We start from the raw sequence: 19049 nt of genomic DNA, 5'->3' as shown, positions 1-19049 counted from the left end.
AGGTATGCAGTCATACTCAGCTTTACCTCAGGGAAGAACCCGGGAGGAAGGACAAGGACCCCACCCCTCCATAGGACTGACAGATCCCCCTCTCAGTTCCCCCTCTCCAGGAACTTCAAGCCAAGCTCCACCCTGCTTGGCTTATTCCAAGTTGAGGTACAGGCCTCACCTCAGCCAAAAGGTCCGCAGCAGGGCTGGCTAGGCTGCCAAGTGGGGCAGAGGTCCTGGCTCGCAGTCAAGGATGAAGGAGTGCTGCAATGGGGCAGGAACAGAGGAAAGCCCAGGGCTCGACGCCGCCCTCCCCCTCTGAAGGGGAAAGCACCAGAGGTAGTGTTTTCTAATCTGTTGTGAGACTCGGATGAGTCCTGTCCCCACCCATAGGTCCTAAACAGCAGGTCAATTCAGCAGCCTCCTGACCTCCTCTGGTTTCCTGTTCCCAGCATTCCCCCATGCTGGGATCTTAGACAGCATAGCTTAGCATCCACAAACACCTCAGCATCCTCTCTAGGGAACTCAGGAAGTAAGGGCAAGAGTCTCACTTGTGCCACTTCTTACAGCCCGGGCAATAAATACAGTTGTGATGGTTTGTGTATGCGTGGCCCAGAGAGTGGCACTACTGGGAGATGTGGTCTTGCTGGAGGAGGTGTGTCACTGTGCGTGTGGGCTTTAAAACCCTCCTCCTACCTGCCTAGAAGCCAATCTTCCCGGAGCAGCCTTCAGATGAAGGTGTAAAACTCACAGCTCCTCCTGCACCATGCCTGCCTTGATGCTGCCATGTTCCCACCTTGACAATAAAAGACTGAGCCTCTGAACCTGTAAGGCGGCCCAATTAAATGTTGTCCTTTATATAAGAGTTGCCTTGGTCATGGTGTCTGTTCACAGAACAGCAAAACCCTAAGACAACAGTGAAACCTCACTCACAGTTTTGTTTTCTTTCTTTTTTTTTTTAAAGATTTATGGGGTTGGGGATTTAGCTCAGGGGGTTGGGGATTTAGCTCAGCGGTAGAGCGCTTGCCTAGCGAGCGCAAGGCCCTGGGTTCGGTCCCCAGCTCCGAAAAAAAGAAAAAAGAAGAAAAAAAAAAAAGATTTATTTATTTTATATACAGCATTCTGCCTGCATATGTAACTGCAGGCCAGAAGAGGGCACCAGATCTCATTACAGATGATTGTGAGCCACCATGTGGTTGCTGGGAATTGAGCCCAGGACCTCTAGAAGAGCAGACAGTGCTATTAAATCGCTGAGCCATCTCCCCAGTCCCTTTGTTTTGTGTTTAAAGATAGGGTCCTACTATGTCGCCCTGACTGCTCACCAGGAACTATGTAAATCAAGCTGGCCTGGAACTCAGAGATTCCTCAGGCTTCCTATGCCTTGCAAGCGCTGGGATTAGAGCCGAACACTACGAGGCTTGGCTTCCCATTTTTAACTAAGTGAACATATAAACAAACAAACAAACAAACCTAGAATTTATAATAAAAAGCCCTCAGCCTCATCAACCATCAAGAGACTGTTCCCATGCCGGAGATTACATCCCAGAAATTACCTGTGAGATCTGCATTGCAACTCATTCACAACTGTAAGAACCCAAATGTTCATTGGCTGCAGAGAGAAGCCAACTGGAATGTGCAGAAAATGGAGCCTGGTGCCCCCCATGTGAGGGTCCCAGGCATTGTGCTAAGTAGGAAGCCTTCCCCAGGCAACCATAGACTAAACCACGGTGAGGGAAAGCCACCGAGTCACTTGCCAGATGCCGGTCCTGGAGGAAGGAAATAACTGCTACGATTAGATCTGATGAAGACAATCTGTGTCACAGTCAGATAGTCACCACACAGGTACTCACATCTATCCAAATGCAACAAACTGTGCACACTTATAGTCTCAGAACTTGGGAGATTCAATCGGGAAGATCAGAAGTTCAAGGCCATCCTCCACCACATGTCAAATATGAAACTAGCCTGGGCTACATCAGACTCTGCCTCAAAATGAAAGACAACAAACAAATGCCAATGAACTGCACTGCAAAGCAGAAGAGATGCCCTTCAGACAGAGTGGTTGACAGAGTATGTTGCTCCTATATGGGGACTGCAGCTCCGTGGGACAGCACCAGCTGCCATGCGCAATGCCTGGAGCCTGATGCCCTGCAGAAGGACAAGTGTGCTATAAATATTTTAAGTAAATATTTTTAACAGCAAAGGACAATGTAATAACAACCACGAGGACTGGAGGGATGGTTCAGTGTTAGAAGACTCGTTCCTTCGGAGGACCAGGGTTTGTTTCCCAGTACCCACATGGTAGCTCACAACTACTTGCCTGCGACTCCAGCCCAGGAATCCAATGCTCTCTTCTGGGCCTGCGCACACACATGGCATGAGACATAAATGCAAGCAAAACATCCATACTCATAAAAACCAGCAAACAAATTTTAAATAAGTAAAAGAAGGTGCCATCCATACTCATAAAAGCCAGCAAACAAATTTTAAATAAGAGAAGGTGCCATCCATACTCACAAAAACCAGCAAACAAATTTTAAATAAGTAAGAGGAGGTGCCATCTGGCCTGGACAATACCAGAAAGTTGGCTAGCCTCAGGGCAAGTGCAGTGTGATACTGCGTGACAAAACAGGCTGTAAAATAAGACAGTGACACACTCAGGCATCCTCCGCCACTGGGCTACTCAGAGTGCATCTCCAACAGGGTTCATAAATCCTCCCAGGGGTAGAGCCACACTGTATTTTATGGAACCTTCCAGAACCTGTGTTCTTGTTAATTCTACTTTCAAGCCAAAGACCAAGCTGAAAGGGAGAAAATTCACATCCACTGAACTAACACTGCTGGAGACATTTGCCATCCTCAAATTCCGCTCCCAGAAGCGCTTGGCAGACCAGCAGCTGAGAGCAGGACGAGACAAAGTCTACAGATGTCACACCTTCAGCCCCAAACAGGTCCCTAAGCAATGAAATCCCAGCTCTTGGTTATCATGGGCCTGGGGCAGAGTGCCAAGAGCAAGGCTGGCACAGGCTACTAAGTGTAGCACTGCCTCACAGAAGGACAAAATAGACAAATAACAATAAAACAATGTCTAAAGGGAAGGGGCGGCAACTAAGAGAGAGGACTCCGTGGATGAAGATACTGCCAAGTCTGAAAATCTGGGTTTGAGCCCCAGACGCTGTCTTTGTCGTGACCTCTACACGTGTGCCATGGCACACTCACAGGGACAAGCATGCACATGCACATACCCACATGGGCACGTGCACACACACACACACACACACACACACACACACACACACACGCCTGTGCCATCCTGCACCAAGGCCCCTATACCAGCACTCTGTTTGAAGGTTGACTATTTGCACTGCATCGAATGATAGGAGAGGACGATTATTCCGTGGCCTGAGTACCCAAAGATCTGGTTCTCAAAGGCTTCCTTTTGTAAGTTCATGTTGACACAAGCAATAAATGGGACAAAGGTATCTGTCTACACAGTGACCCTAAGATAGGTACTATCATATCTCTAATTTAGAGATAAGAAAATTAGGGTCAAGTGAGATTATGCTGTGAGGTTAAGGCACACAGCAACCTGTAAGAGACAGACCTAGGAATGGAGCCCAGGCTGTCACCTCTTAAGCTGGTGACCCACTTTCCACATAAAGAACACCCATTGATGCTGTGTTCAGGTCAGGTTTTGGGCTTTTTGGTTTGTTTTTTTTTGTTTTTGTTTTTTGTTTTGTTTTTTTTTTTACTTATTTATTTGTTTTTTGAGAAAGGGTTTCTCTGTGTAGCTCTGGCTGTTCTAGAACTCACTCTGTAGATCAGGCTGGCCTTCAACACAGATATCTGCCTGCCTCTGCCTCCTGAATGCTGGGATTAAAGGCACTATCCTTCCTTGCTCAACTCTTACCCAGTACTCAGACCCAGAAGAGAACAGGACACAGGAATATAAGCAATGGGCTTCCAGGTCACTCAGCTACCAAGGGCAGAGCCACAACCATCCCAAGCCTATGGCCATGGTTACTTTTATCTTTGCAGGGGGTGTATGTGCTGTGTGTGTGTGTAGGTGTGTGCATGTGGGTGTACAATGCCATGATGTATGTATAAGGGTCAGAGAACTACCTTGGGCGTCAGTCCTCACACTGTACCTGGATTGAGACAGGGTTCTTGCTGTTCATTGCAGTAGCAATCATTCTAGCTGGCCCGTGAGCTTCCTTGTCTCCACTCCCAACCCGGCTGCAGGAGCACTGGAGTCACAGGCCCTCACTAACCTGTCTCACTTTACACAGGTCTGACTCGGGTCCTCACAGCAGCAAGCACTTTAGCCCCTGAGCCATCTCCCGCCTCACACCTATCTTTAAAGCTCCTTCAAGCTTCAGAACTGAAAGCAGATGATCTCACTAACAGTCTGGGGTGACAGGCGCATGACACTGTCTCTCTCTTAAGATAAGGACTAAACTTTCCACTGTTCAATGCCCTTCCGGGGCTGGCCTCTTTGGAGGTGTCCTGTGAAGTCCTATTAAATTCATGGCTTAGATGCACCAGGTCAGGAGTCTTGCCTTTCATGGTGCTGGCTCAAATGTCCTTAAAGGGCTCCCCATCCAGCTAGGTCCACTCTGCACTGGTCAAACTCATGTGACCACAGTCTACTGCACCGCTCCACCTCCCTTGGCAGTCATGCTTTGCCCTGAGACGTCTGGGCCAGGACCCCTGGCCATGCACCCTCTGTCACTTAGGGAAAATAAGCAGTTGTGACTCTGACAGCTAGAGGCAGCCCTGTAGAGCACAATAAGAAAAGCCACACACAGGGCATTTGTGAGCACATTAGAGTATCCGAAGCGACATAAATACCCATTAGTTGTTAGAGGCTATGGGAAAGATGGTTGGCCACCAACCATATTGATGAGGTTAAGTAAGAGCCCAGGTGATTTAATCAGTATAACCAGACCTAAGCAGGAGCTAACTCTGAATCTCCTGGGGTTCTGTGGTTTTATTGAGTTTCTCAAATCCCTCCTCCACAAAGCAGGAGGAAGGTCTCTGCCAGTCATCCTCCCAGAAGGTGAGGCCCAAGACCCCCGACACCAATACACAGCATGTGTCAAACAAAGACCCTGTGTTGTCCACATTATCAGGAACATACACCCTGTCCCCAGAGCCCAAGTTGAATGGCCTGGGCAGCCAATAAGGAAGCAAAGGGAGCAGGACTCCCTTAGACAAACACCCCTCTCTAGGGAGTCAGAACTGACCTTGAAGTCAGCGAATGGCCTCTGTAGGGCCAGAAGGTGAGGTTGACAGCAAAGAGCTCCAGTTATCCAGCAGCAGCACCCACAAGACAGGAGCCTGCCTCTGCCTGCTTGAGGCTTAGACGCAAGGTCAGAGTGCTGCCCAGCCTCCAAACTGTGGGTTTGCTCGACCTGTCCCAATGTGATACCCGCTCTCAAAAAAATCTCACTCCTGTCAGTGTGTCAGGCAGAATAGACAACCTGCAGGCACGATCCCCCACCCCCACCTGCCCCTTACTGATCTGCACAGAAGTACTGTGCATGAAACCGCAGGGTAACCTTGAGGCTGCCCTCCCCGCCTTCTTGGGGAAGTGAGCTTGCTCATCAGCACCGGCTTCCTCTGGGGACCCACATCTAAGCAGCACCCCCAATGGAACAAGACTGGGGAGGATGCTTAGACGAGAACAACCTTCACCCCCATTGTGTGAGATGACCCACTCACTCCCTTTCTGAGTCAATAAACGGTTTGAATGGATGAGTTCTTCCTTCTAACACCTGCTCTCCTCACAACCGAGGCGGGGCTCTAAAGGAACACTGGGTCTGGGGCCTGCTCTCACAGAGGCTCGCACCCATGTGTGCTCCCAATGCACTGGGCATGTTCCCCACCACCCTCTAGAGCCTAAGTTATCCTTTCCGAATCCCGCAGGAGGTTTGGGCTCGGACTACAAGGCGCGGAGCCCGGGGTGGGGCAAGCCCTGTAGGACGCACAAGAGAACGGAGGACAGATCCCTCTGCCAGTTGCCCAGTGCCAGGGTCCCTTGCCCGGATTCCTACATCAAGAGTCCTCAGAACTGCGGCCGCCGCCCTTGGGATGCAGCCAGAGGCCGGTGGGAGGAGCCCGCAAGGCGGCCCGGATCTGCAGCATGGCGGGGAGCATCCCGGAGGAGGGCACGGGGAATGGGGGTGTTGTCCAGGGTGGGATCCAGGAGAGGAATCCAGGGAGGGGTCCTGGGAGAGAATCCTGGGCCTGAGTCCAGTGGAGGGGTCCAGGGTGGGTTCCAGGGCCTGGACCCCGGGAGCGTGGAGCCGGGCAGGGCCGCTCCGGATGAAGGCAGCATCCTTGTGAGCCTATAGCATCGCCTCAGCGGGCTCAGGCGCGAGCGAGCGGGGAAGGGTCGGCTTGGCCCGCAAGCCTCCGTCTTACCGGCAGATCTGGATGGCGGCCGGCGTGTCGGTGGTGGGACCGGACATCTTGGCTGCGACGGCGGGCGGCGGCGGCGACGGCGGCGGCGGGATCTGAGAACAGGTGTCCAGCAGGCCCGGCGCCGAATGAATGAGCCTGGGAGGCGCCATAAAAGAGGAGGGAAGAGGCGGGGCCGTGTCGCCAGAGAGGCGGGGCCTGCGCAGAGGAGGCGAATCACAGGCGGCCGCCCCTTGGGGGCCCCGCCCTCGCGCGGGCCCCGCCCCGCCCCCATGCCCAGAGGCCTCCACGGCCGCAGGCGCTCGCGGAGGCGGCGAGTTCTGTCGGCGGCGGGGGCGGCTGTGGGACTCCGCTTCCAGAAGGTTCGGTGGCAGTTGGGTGGCGCGCGCAGCGCAGCGCACGCGCCAGCGCGGAGCAGGCGAGCGGCCTGCGGCGGACACCACGCAGGCCGGAGGCCCGGTCGTGGAGCGTCCCCGGGGCGTGTGCGTGCGTGGCTTCGGTGGCAGCCGGGAGTCTACGGGGCGTTCCCGTGCGCCGGCGTGGCGATTCGCTACCGACCGGGGCCGGCCACCCGATGAGGTCACCGCGGGGAGGCCGGACCGGGACGGGCACGGCGCCGAGAGCCGCGTACCGACCCCTGCGCCCGGCCTTGACTTCACCCGGGCCTACAGCGCGTGGTGCCGAGTGTCAACCCTTTACCCGGATGGCTGCAGACGGGGAGCCCGGTCGACCTCTGACCCCTATTGGCCTCATAATCCCCCTCACTGCCTCACTGCCTCACTGCCTCACTGATCTCCAGAAAGACACCCGGAGAGCCCCAAGTACAAGCTGGGTGCACCTGCTGCCCAGGAGCTGCTGCTGGTTTCTGCTTTGCCTTTAAATCAAGTCCAAGTTTCAGGCCACAGAAGCCACCAAAGAAGAGAAATGTTGTCACCCTGTATCTACTGTATTGCAGAGAGCCTCTGCCCCTCCATGCGGTACCCAAGAAAAGTAACCCCATCTATTAACAGAACTTGGGTCCATTTACTCTAAAGCCTAAAGCTATCACCCCTGCAACACCAGTTTTCCAGCAGGAGATGAAGCTTGGTACACAGGCCTTGCCTGGTGGGCACATGCTACACACACCAGCCTCCCCTGAGACCTCACAATTATTATTCAAAGAATTCAGTTTTTAGAACCGGGAGCAGAGTGTTAGTGGCTTCCACCCTGTGTTCTCTTAGCATTTCAATACGAATTAAGCAAGCCCTCCAGAGTTTATGACCTGTTTAAATATCACCATCTCCCCTTACAGCAGCAGTTCTCAGTCTGTGGGTCGAATCGGGGCTCAAACCACCTAAGACCATATAGGAAAACACGGATACTTACATTATGATTCATAACAGTAGCAAAGATATGGTTATGAAGCAGCAACGAAAATAATTCTATGGCTAGGGGGATCACCACAACATGAGGAACTGTACTAAAGGGTCACAGCGTTAGGAAGGTGGAGAACCACAGCCTTACAAGGTCTAGATCTAGGAGGAAGCTGCGGCTAAGCAAAGAGCTTTTCCTATTTACTAACGGTCTGAAAAGAGCTGCCAAACATAAGTGACCTCATGAACATCCAGGGCCAGGATATTACAATAGAATACTGCACAGGATAATACAAAAGAAAGGCTTCCTGGCTGCGAAGATTGCTCTTCAGTACCTGCTGTTTGTGTAGAGGACCTACACGACATTCCCAGCACTCACAGGGTGATTCACAACCGTCTATAAGTCTAGAGCCAAGGGATCCGATGCCTCTTACCTTTTTGGTCTCCTGCACACACATGGTGCATCCCAAAAAAATTTTTTAGAAATGCTATTAGGATGTTGTGACATGCAAAATAGCATAGTGTACAATGCCACTTATAAAAGATATTAGAACTAGGGTTGTCTGGGAAGAACAGACTGGAAAGAGGTCTGAGAGAAGTCAGAGGTGGTGGTCCACGGTTTTTCTAGGGTTTATTTGTCCAGTGTACTGGCTGGTTTTGTGTGTCAACTTGACATGAGCTGGAGTTAATCACAGAGAAAGGAGCCTCCCTTGAGGAAATGCCTCCCTGAGACCCAGCTGTAAGGCATTTTCTCAATCAGTGATCAAGGGGGTAGGACCCATTGTGGGTGGTGCCATCCCTGGGCTGGTGGTCCTGGGTTCTATAAGAAAGCAAGCTGAGCAAGCCAGGGGAAGCAAGACAGTAAGTAACATCCCCCCATGGCCTCTGCATCAGCTCCTGCTTCCTGACCTGCTCGAGTTCCTGTCCTGACTTCCTTTGGTGATGAACAGCAATGTGGAAGTGTAAGCTGAATAAACCCTTTCCTCCTCAACTTGTTTCTTGGTCATGATGTTTGTGCAGGAATAGAAACCCTGACTAAGACATGGAGGTTTTATAGAGTAATGGAACTCTTGAAGTGAATCTCTCTATATACAGAACGGGGATTTTGCGGGGGAGTTCCAACAGTGAACAGAAAGTCCAGCATCAAGTAGTTTGTCCTCCACAAGGCTAGATGTCCCTGCTGGTCTTCAGTATAAGCCTGAGACACACAATACACCTGAAATAGTAATTTGTGAAGGGATTTGTTGTAACCCAACAACCCAGCTGCCGGGATGGGGGTTACATGGGTGGTCTGTCCACTGATGGCCGGCTGCACAAGAACCATCTGCCTCTCCATGTAACTGCTCATTCTGGGAAACCGGGTGTCTCAGCTGTCCAACTTAAAGCTGCTAGTCTTCGGTCCACATTGGAAGGCTGAGGACACTGGCGTCTGATGTCACTGGAGGGTGGCAGCAGCAGCAGCAGACGCCCTCCCTTGGGTAGAAGTGAAGACTGAGTCAGGCCACACTATCCCCACCCCCACCCCCCGGACCATCCAGACTTCCTGTTGGAATGCCCGAAGCTCACACGTATGTCTCCAACACTGGTTCTGAATCCCATCAAGGTGACAATTAGGATCAACACATGCTTAGCCACATTAAAGAGGAGCCTTACGTGTGTGTGCACATGCGTGTGCATGCCCATGTGGGAGCACGGGTGGACTGATAGGGCTCAAACCTACCATGCCAAGTGTCAGACGAGCCCTCTACCACCAAATTCTACTTAACAGCCAATAAATAAATAAATCGTTGTAGGCTAAAGATTTGGTCCTTGTGTCAGTTTGAATTCATAACTTTTCTGCCCTATGTTGTTGTAAAAATATAAAAAGTATGTTGTCTTTTACCTCACTTAGGTCCGGCACCTCAATGCCCCAAGATATCTGCTAGATATCTTGGCGGAAACAAATCCCAACTCCTCGGCGGCCCAGTGTCTCCTGCCGCTGCACACTTTGCTACACTCAAACCGTCACATAAAAGAACACACAACACAATAACCTTTGACCCAGTTGATAAGATATAATTGCCCACTTAAACATACAAAGCCCGGTACCATCCATCCCTTAGGAACATTGATAACAACCTGTAAATACACAGAGCAGAATCTTAACGTCAGCCTCCATTGTCCTGCCACGGCTTTTTTCACTCTCCCTCCTGTCTCTTCTCCTCTCTATTCCAGTCTCCTCCTCTTCCTTCAAACTTTTCTCCCACCCATCCTTCCTTCTCTTCCAATGACAGGCCTCCTTCTATCCTGTACCTGCCCCTCACCTGTACTTTACAAATTCAATGGGGAGAAGGTTCTGGTGAAGTCACCTGATTCCTGAGTACACTTCTAGGCAGCTGTCTTTGGGGCAGTGGAATTAGCATCAAAATACAGATAACTCCAGGGCAAACCACAAGAACAGACAAGCAAACATGCTGTTCCCTAGGAATGACCAATGTGGCTATGTGACCTGGCCATGTGACCCACTCCTGATCTGAGTGACAGGTAAAGTCCAGGACCCAAGAAGGTATTCCAGGGATGCGTCCAACTTGCTTCTATCTTTGTATGGGGTACAGTACCTCTAAGAGCCTAAAGGAGCCAGCCTGGGCCCCTTGGGGAGACCTGTTGGGGAGTCCTTAAGGCCCTGTTGGGGAGCCGAACACACTGAAGAGTCAGAAGACCCTCCGGGACTGAGACAACACCAAAGACAGGGGTAACATAGTACAGAACTAAGATGAGCCACACTGTGTGGCCTTCAGTGAGCTCTCTGCTACGTGTACCTCAACTCCTCCATGAGTAGAGAGAACAGAGGACCTACCCATAGGACGGTAGTAAGGCCTAGACACGTGGGCATTTTTAGGTGCTTGGAAAGGGACCTGGTACAGAGAAACTATGGGTCTATGTGAGCCTGCTGGTAAACTTGGCTGCTCCAATGTCTGGAGCCACTGGGATGTTGAAGGGATTCAAACAGCCTAGGGCCAGAAGACCCTGCCAGATCCTGCCTGATTCAAGCCGACATTCAAAGGGAGAAAGAGTGCTGCAGGTTGGGGTTGGGGATTTAGCTCGCAAGGTCCTGGGTTCGGTCCCCAGCTCCGAAAAAAAGAAAAGAAAAAAAAAAGGGGGGGAGGTTGGGGATTTAGCTCAGTGGTAGAGCGCTTGCCTAGGAAGCGCAAGGCCCTGGGTTCGGTCCCAGCTCCGAAAAAAAGAACAAAAAAAAAAAAAAAAAAAAAGGTGCTACAGGTTCCCCAGGACCTGACATGTCCTCAGTGTCCGAGAACGCAGCAGCCAGCAGAAGGACACTCGGGAGTAAACACAGGTATTTCACACACCTGTCCTAGCGAGGGTGTTTGCGTCTGAGGTAAGAGTTCCGCACAGAGGAAGTTCTGAGAACACTTCTCTCCACTCTCCCTTTCTCGGGTGTCCAGCTGCTTGTGTACACATTACAAGGAGCCCCGGGGCACACCAGTCAGGTTGGGATCTGTGCAGCTTCTATGACATCTGTTTACTTTGTCCTTGGATCATTCATCCGAGAACCTGCTGCGCGTCCTCAGGCTGGGACAGTGAGCTGGCCACTTCCACTTTCAGGAGCTCAAGGTAACAGGCAGAACACGGCTGAGCTGTGCGACAGACGAGTAAATTAGACTGAAGAGTTCACTGACTCGCTCACAGGCAGACCCTGCCGTGCCTTTTCTACTTGGAGAAGATGGATGCTTCCAGACCGTGCCTCCTGTTCACAGCACTTCGTGGGCAAGCCTCAGCGTGGGCCATCCACCCCCCACACACACTGCTGCTGGGAGGGAAGAGCCCACTCTCATGTCATCCAGCTCCTAACTTAACCTTGAGAGTCACATGCCCTGTCCCAAGCACAAACCACTCTGAGAAACCGAAGACCAATAAAGGACTCCTTTGAGACATGCACTGTGGTGGTCGGAATATGCTTGGCCCAGTTAGTGGCACTACTAGGAGGTGTGGTCTTGCTGGAGTGGGTGTGGTCTTGCTGGAGTGGGTGTGGTCTTGCTGGAGTGGGTGTGGCCTTGTCTGCGGAAGTGTGTCACCTGCGTAAATGCAGACAAAACAACCATACACATGAGATAAAATAAAAACCACTTCTTAAATTCCAACTGGGTCGGGGTTGGGGATTTAGCTCAGTGGTAGAGCGCTTGCCTAGGAAGCGCAAGGCCCTGGGTTCGGTCCCCAGCTCCGAAAAAAAAAAGAACAAAAAAAAAAAATTCCAACTGGGTCAAACTTTAAATCTGGAGTTATAATGCGCCCGGTGACTGACAGCTTCAAAGTTCCCTTTCCCTTGACCTCCAGGCTGAAATATCAAAGTTCTGGGTTTGTGGTCCTGTGGCGCCACCTAGTGGCAGAGTAAATTTCCAAACCATGTGGCAGCGAGGTCAGATCCCACCTGCAGATCTTGTGGGAAGCAGAAGAAACCCTTCCTTAGTCAAAAATAGAACCATGTGGAGCTGGAGAGATGACTCCGTGGTTAAAATCAGTTGTTCTTGCAGAGGACCCGGTTTGGTTCTCAGCACCCCATCTCTAACTCCAGTTCCAGGAGATCCGAGACTCTTCTCTGGCCTCTGAGGGCGGAACACTCCTACGTGCGACTGAGGGATGAGGCTGTCTTTTGTCCTGCCCCCACAAAAGGAGAGAGACAGAGAGGCCGAGGAAGGTAAGCAAGGGACCAAGGAAAAGGTAAGAAACAGAGGGAACCCCTGTCTGAGGCCCCAGCCTAGGAGTCTGTTCCTGCCTCTGAGTGTAACTCACAGAGGTTCATCGCCTTGATGAGAAAGTAACAAGACAAAGAGAGGGTCAGGGTGTCACTTGGTGACTTAGCAATCTGACAGGTCCTGGGCTCCAGACCCAGCAAAAGAAAAGAGAAGAATCCAGGGCCTACAGCATTCCAGGCACCTCCTGCCTGCCTGTGTGACCTTAGATATGTGCCTTAACCTCTCTGGGCTTCAATTTCCTCATCTAGGAAATGAGAATAATGGGGGCTGGGGGAGATGGAGGGGTGGCGTGTTTGCTACATGGGGACTGAGCTCAGGTCATCAGCACCACGTAAGATGTATGCCTGTGAATAGCTCTAGGGGAGGGACGACAGATGCTGACTGGCCAGTCACTCTGGCTGACATAGTGAGCCCCAGGCTCTGGAGAGACCCTGTCTCAAAACATAAGGCAGAGAGACTACAGGGTTGGAAAGACGGCTCTATTCTTGCAGAGGGACCTGAGTTTGATCACCAGCACCAGCATGTTAATGCATGAGTGCTCTCTCTCTCTCTCTCTCTCTCTCTCTCTCTCTCTCTCTCTCTCTCCTTCTCCCTCCCCCTCTTCCTCTCTTCTCCCTCCCCTCCCTCTCCCCCTTTTCTCCCCCCAACACACACACACAAATCCAAGGATATAAACTTAAGGTTGTATGAAAAACCTTATGGAAACCAAATGTTTTGTAAACTAAATACATTTTAATTTAAGAAAGAGACCACCCCAGGCACTGGAGTTCAATCCTGGCACTGGGGAGGCAGAGGCAGGTGGATTTCTGTGAGTTGTCTATGAAGTGAGATCCAGGCCAGCCAAGACTACATAGTGAGAGCCTGCCTCAAATGAGTTCAAAACGCTTCTGTAGGGGCCGGAGAAGTGGCTCAGCAGTGAGGAGCTCATACTATGGAGAACCCAAGTTCAGTTCCTCACATACACAAGCCTGAAATCCAGCTTCAGGGGACCTGATGCCCTCTTCTGGCCTCTTCAGGCACTGCACTCACACATGTGCACATGCACACACTTGTACACACACATATCTATACACATTATTAAAAATTAAATATACCTCGATTTTGGGGGGTCTTCTACAATAATAATTATTATCACCACCATCGTCATCAGACAGGGTCTCTCTATACAGCTGTGGCTGTCCTGGAACTCACCATGTAGACCAGGCGATCTCGAACTCACTGAATTCCACCTGCCTCTGCCTCCCATGTGCTAGAATAAAAGCATTCACCACCACACACCAATCTAAAATAAATCTGTTTAAAAAAAAAAACAAAAAACGGGGTTGGGGATTTAGCTCAGTGGTAGAGTGCTTGCCTAGCAAGCGCAAGGCCCTGGGTTCGGTCCCCAGCTCTGAAAAAAAGAAAAATAAATAAAAAATAAAGAAAGAAAGAATAAAAAAAACCTGTGGGGGCTAGAGAGACGGCTCAGTGGTTAAGAGGATTGACTCCTCTTCAAGAGTGTAGGGAGCCCTATTGGATTTGGGCCTGGCCACTTTTTGACTGCATGGCTCAAAGTGGTTAGGTGACTCTGGGCTGTTTGGCCACAGATATTCACCCCTAAGATGACTGCCATAAGTCTTAAGACTGTTGGACAAAAGCCTCTCCCATGAATTTATGGCACAGGAAGATAACATTCAAGGGATACCTCAGCTTGAGCAGATACCAGTTATCTCCTGAGTCAACACCCGGTGTCTCCACTGCCTGACCTCATCATCTACCGCCTGACCTCTTTGCCTCCCGCTGCCTATACCCTCGCCCCTCCATCCTACGTGTTTCACAAAGGACACTCCCCCTACCTGAAAGCCTTAAAATCTGTAATGTTCACCCCAATAAACGAGACCTTGACAACAGAACTTTTGCTTGGTCTCCTTCTTCTCTTCACCCCCATTTTGGCCCACAGGTAGAAAGCCTCTTCGGGACCCTGAATAACTGGGTCCCCGCTGGCAGGGACAAGTGGCGCCCGAACAGGGACCCTGAAGCAAGGCCGACTACAGGATGACGGAGATAAGAGAGCTCCAGTGGGAATCGAGGACTCTTCAGGCCGTATTGCTTGTGAGTCGCTGGAGAGGGAGATAAGGACCGGTGGAATAATTGCCGTCTGATTGTCATGGGGAAGATATGGATTTAGGAGGCTTGATTCATAGGAGAGATCAAGCGCTCACTCAGGGAGAGAGGAAAGAGTTAAGAAAAAGGATTTAATCAAATTTTTTGTTTTGTTGATGAAAAGTGTCCTTGGCTAGTTTTAAGCAGCCAGGCCCAAATCTAATACGGCTCCCTACACAAGAGGTCTGAGTTCAATTCACAGCAACCACACGGTGGCTCAGGACCACCTGTTATGGGATCCAATGCCTTCATCTGACCAGCTACAGTGTGTTGTTTTAAAATTTAAAAAACAAAAATAGTATGGTTGTCTTTTATCCCCACTAGATCCGGCACCGCAGTGCCCCAAGATATTTGCTGGATATCTTGCCAGAAGCACACATTCCAACTCCGTGGTGGCCCAGACCAGCCGCCCCACACTCCCTTACACTTAAATATGCACATAAAAGAACACACAACACAATAACCTTTGACCCAATTGATAAGATATAATTGCCCACCTAAACATACAAAGTCCTGTACATATCCATCCCTTAAAAACATTCATACCTGTAAAGGTACAGTGTGGAATCTTAACGTCACCCGCCATATTGTCACCTGCCACGGCCTCTCTCCCTCTCCCTCCTGTCTCTTCCTCCTTTCTATTCCAGTCTCCTCCTCTTCCCCCAAACTTTTCTCCCGCCCATCCTGCCTTCTCGTCCAATGACAGGCCTCCTTCTATCTTGTACCTGCCTCACCTGTGACATCATCCCACAACAGTGTACTCATGCATAAAATAAATAAATAAATCTTTAAAAAAAAAACACTTGTGCCCCATAATTTTGTTCAGTTTTGGGCAATATTTTTTTTTAAAGATTTATTTATTTATATGTAAGTACACTCTCCCTGTCTTCAGACACACCAGAAGAGGGCATCAGATCTCATTACAGACGGCTGTGAGCCACCATGTGGTTGCTGTGATTTGAACTCATGACCTCTGAAGAGCAGTCAGTGCTCTTAACCGCTGAGCCATCTCTCCAGCCCTATTTTTTTTAGCGCATTTAATGTGGGCTGAACTAAGTTCTAATGAAAGAATAAAAAATACAGCCAAAAAGTCAGAAGTTTAAAAATGCAACCCCGGGGTTGGGGATTTAGCTCAGTGGTAGAGCGCTTGCCTAGGAAGCGCAAGGCCCTGGGTTCGGTCCCCAGCTCCGAAAAAAAGAACCAAAAAAAAAAAAAAAAAAAAAAATAAGGTCCTTAGATATGCGATTCCAGACCTAGTAAAGATAACAGAAAGCTTCTTCCAGGAACTAGCTGACCATAAAGTTAGATTAAAATCTTAAAGAACAACCTTTCGAAGCAGGAAGCTTCTACAAACTAGCGGACCATAAAGTTAAGCAATCTTGAGAGACAGGAAGCTTCTCCTTGTGATTTTTCCAATGACGCCACCCCTACCCCCTTGGGTTGTGGCTTCTTCCTTTAAATACCCTTTCTCCCAGCCTCTCAGGGTCGAACTCCACTGCCCCTGCTGTGGGACACGAGTCTCGACCCCAGTGCACTGGTTCCTATCGATAAACCTCACGGTCTTGTGTGAGTTCTTGGGGGGTCGCGTCATCCCGAGACTTGAGTCTCCAGGGATCTTTCACTGGTGCTTAGAATCAATTTTTTTTCCTTTTTTCTTTTTTTCAGAGCTGGGGACCGAACCCAGGGCCTTGCGCTTGCTAGGCAAGCGCTCTACTACTGAGCTAAATCCCCAACCCCTAGAATCAATATTTAATGCATAGTTGACTTGCTGAAGTCTCAGATTATTGTGGCTCATCAGGTTGCAACCCCGTCACCAGGCTGAGTGACATTTGGTCAGATGCTCTGAAGAGTCCAGGGACAGGTTCCAGTGACTCCAACCAGAAGACAGAGGGCAAAGGAGGGACTCGGGTGTGTTTAAGGTTCCCAGAGTTGCGAAGCTGGAGGTCAGCCAGGAAGCGAAACTAAGATTTACAATGAAGTCTGGTTAGCTACTCTGGGATTCAGCAGAGGTAACATCGCCTCCCCCAGACTGTGAGGATGTCACTGAGACACTGGTGGTCAAGCAGATGGAAACAAGGCATCACGCTTCCGTCTCCAAGCTCCGTGCCTTCCCCGTTCTGCATATTGTCTAATTCCTCAGCTCCGTGCGGTTCCCTCCGGGGAAGACAATTTGCTCTCACCATTCTCGTCCCTGGGGTCTGTGCACAGCTGGCTAATCTAATTTGTGATACCTTGGAGCTTTTCCAACTTTAGCTTCTGCACTTCTCTTTTTTAAAGTCACAGTCTCATGAAAACTGTAGTCAAGGCCGACCTCCAACTGTTGACCCTCGTGCCTCCACCGCCCAGATAACAAGTTGGCACTAGTTTATTCGGTGCTGGGGATCCAACCAGGGCTTTGTGCACTGGGCTCCCAACTGAGCTACAACCCCAGGCCCCTCAGACTCAGTCTATAATTGACTGTGGCTGTTGTGGAGAACTGTTGTAGATCAACCAACAAGCCGGGCCGCTTGCCTCTTAATGGCCCTCGTGCAGGACTAAGGGCATACAACTCCCTTCCCCACTCTGCCGGCTTTTCTGGTGGCTTGTGCCACTTCTCCGTGCCCTTTGCAATCTCCCTTTCCCTGGGATGGTTCTGGGGAAGGGGCAAGTGCTTCCCAGTAGCCCTTCTGTTCCTGAGATCAGACAGGGGACATGTGTGCTTCCAAGGAAGTCTATTTCCTAGATGGTTCAGATGAACAACTTTCCAAACTGCAAGACGCCCTTCAGCCCAGATAGGCTGGATCATCTATCGCTAGCTGGTGATCATTTTCCCCTAACCTTCGGTTTTCATGATAAAGCTGGAATGCTTGGCCACGGTTAGGAGGTGTGGCCTTGCGCAGGAAGTGCGTCACTGCATGGGCGGGCTTTGAGAGTGCATATGCTCAAGTTAGTCCAGCATGGCTTCCGATTTTTTTTTTTTTTTAATTATATATAAGTACACTGTAGCTGTCTTCAGATACACCAGAAGAGGGCATCGGATCTCTTTACAGATGGTTGTGAGCCACCATGTGGTTGCTGGGAATTGAACTCATGACCTCTGGAAGAACAGTCAGGTGTTCTTAACCACTGAGCCATCTCTCCAGCCCGATTTTTGAAATCTCTATTTTACTTTATATGTGTGAGCATTTTGTCTGTGTGCATGCACATGAAATGTGTGTGTGCCTGAAGAGGTCAGAAGAGGATGTTAGAACTCAGGAATTGGAGTTACAGGGGGCCGTGAGCCACCCTGAGGTTGCTAGGAATTGAACTCAGGACCTCTGGAAGAGCAGCCAGTGCTCTTAACCTCTGAGCCATCTCTCTACTCCTTTTGCCTACGTAACCTACGTATAAGAGTGCTCCTTGTCGGGCTGGAGAGATGGCTCAGCGGTTAAGAGCACCCGACTGCTCTTCCAGAGGTCATGAGTTCAATTCCCAGCAACCACATGGTGGCTCACAACCATCTGTAAGGAGTTCAATGCGCTCTTCTGGTGTATCTGAAGACAGCTACAGTGTACTTATATATAATAAATAAAGTAAATCTTAAAAAAAAAAAAAAGAGTGCTCCTTGTCTGCACAGCCCTGCACCTGCAGCACCAATTTAGAGCTCTCCTCGCCTAAGACACGCAGCCCCTCGAGTATCTGACCTGCCTCGCCTCAGCTCTCAAAAGCCTTCCTGCCCCGACATTCGCATTCGCGTCTGCACTGGCCGCCTGCTTCTTTCTCTGTTGTTGATTTTTAATCAAATTCCATTGTGGCTGGAGAGTGCTCTGAATAACTTCATTTCCTTCAGATTTACAGAGCCTTCTCTTACATCCCAGCAGATGGCCTCCTGGGCAACTCTTCTATGCCCTCTTGAGATGGTGTTTGTTTTGCTGTTGGCTGTGAAGGACCATCTGGGTCAAGTTTGTTGGTGATCTTCCAGTCTTCTACACCCTTACTGATTTCCTGTGTACATTTATCGATCACTTAGAGATGAAGGTTTGAATCTTCAGATACAGTGAGTTGTGAATTTGACCGTCTCTCTCAGTTAAATGTTTTCTGTACTGAGGATTGGGTGTAGGGCCTCCCTCACACAGGCTGCTGCTGACCGATGGCCTTAGAGCCCGGGTGCGTTTTAGCCCAGGGACTAAAGAGCTGCAAATTAATAATTTTCGTTTGTCTTCTTGTTGATGTTTTTATCACTCTGGATGTCCCATTCACCACTGAGAATCCACAGCATTCTGCAATTTGGTATATTTGTTTTTGTTTTTGTTTTTTAATCTAATAAACGTTGTGACTCTAGGGGATAGGGAGACAGCTCAGCAGTTAACAGCTCCTTTTAGTTAGTTCCCAGCCCACAGGGGGCAGCTCACAAGTACTTGGAACTCCGACAACA

General features: G+C 50.1%; 1 protein-coding gene and 1 long non-coding RNA gene across 5 annotated transcripts in view; one reads left to right on the top strand and one right to left on the bottom strand.

The window, feature by feature from the left end:
• The window catches only part of Acot7 (acyl-CoA thioesterase 7), a 92813-nt gene extending 85884 nt beyond the window's left edge, over window positions 1–6929 (bottom strand). For 2 of the 4 annotated variants that reach the window (NM_013214.5, NM_001429473.1), the window contains 1 exon segment: window positions 6415–6929. In NM_013214.5, the coding sequence (NP_037346.2) occupies window positions 6415–6563 (149 nt within the window). In that variant the 5' untranslated portion in view covers window positions 6564–6929. 4 annotated transcript variants of the gene reach the window in all.
• Window positions 6700–8754, top strand: LOC134487047 (uncharacterized). The gene is made up of 2 exons (XR_015621372.1): window positions 6700–7401; window positions 8658–8754. It is a non-coding gene; the product is annotated as an uncharacterized LOC134487047 (long non-coding RNA).
• Window positions 8755–19049: the final 10295 nt, after the last annotated feature.

Source organism: Rattus norvegicus, chromosome 5, assembly GCF_021556685.1.
Source record: "Rattus norvegicus strain SHRSP/BbbUtx chromosome 5, alternate assembly SHRSP_T2T, whole genome shotgun sequence".
Lineage (NCBI taxonomy): Eukaryota > Metazoa > Chordata > Mammalia > Rodentia > Muridae > Rattus > Rattus norvegicus.
Note: the sequence above shows the minus strand (reverse complement) of the source record. Positions and strands in the feature narration are given on the sequence as shown.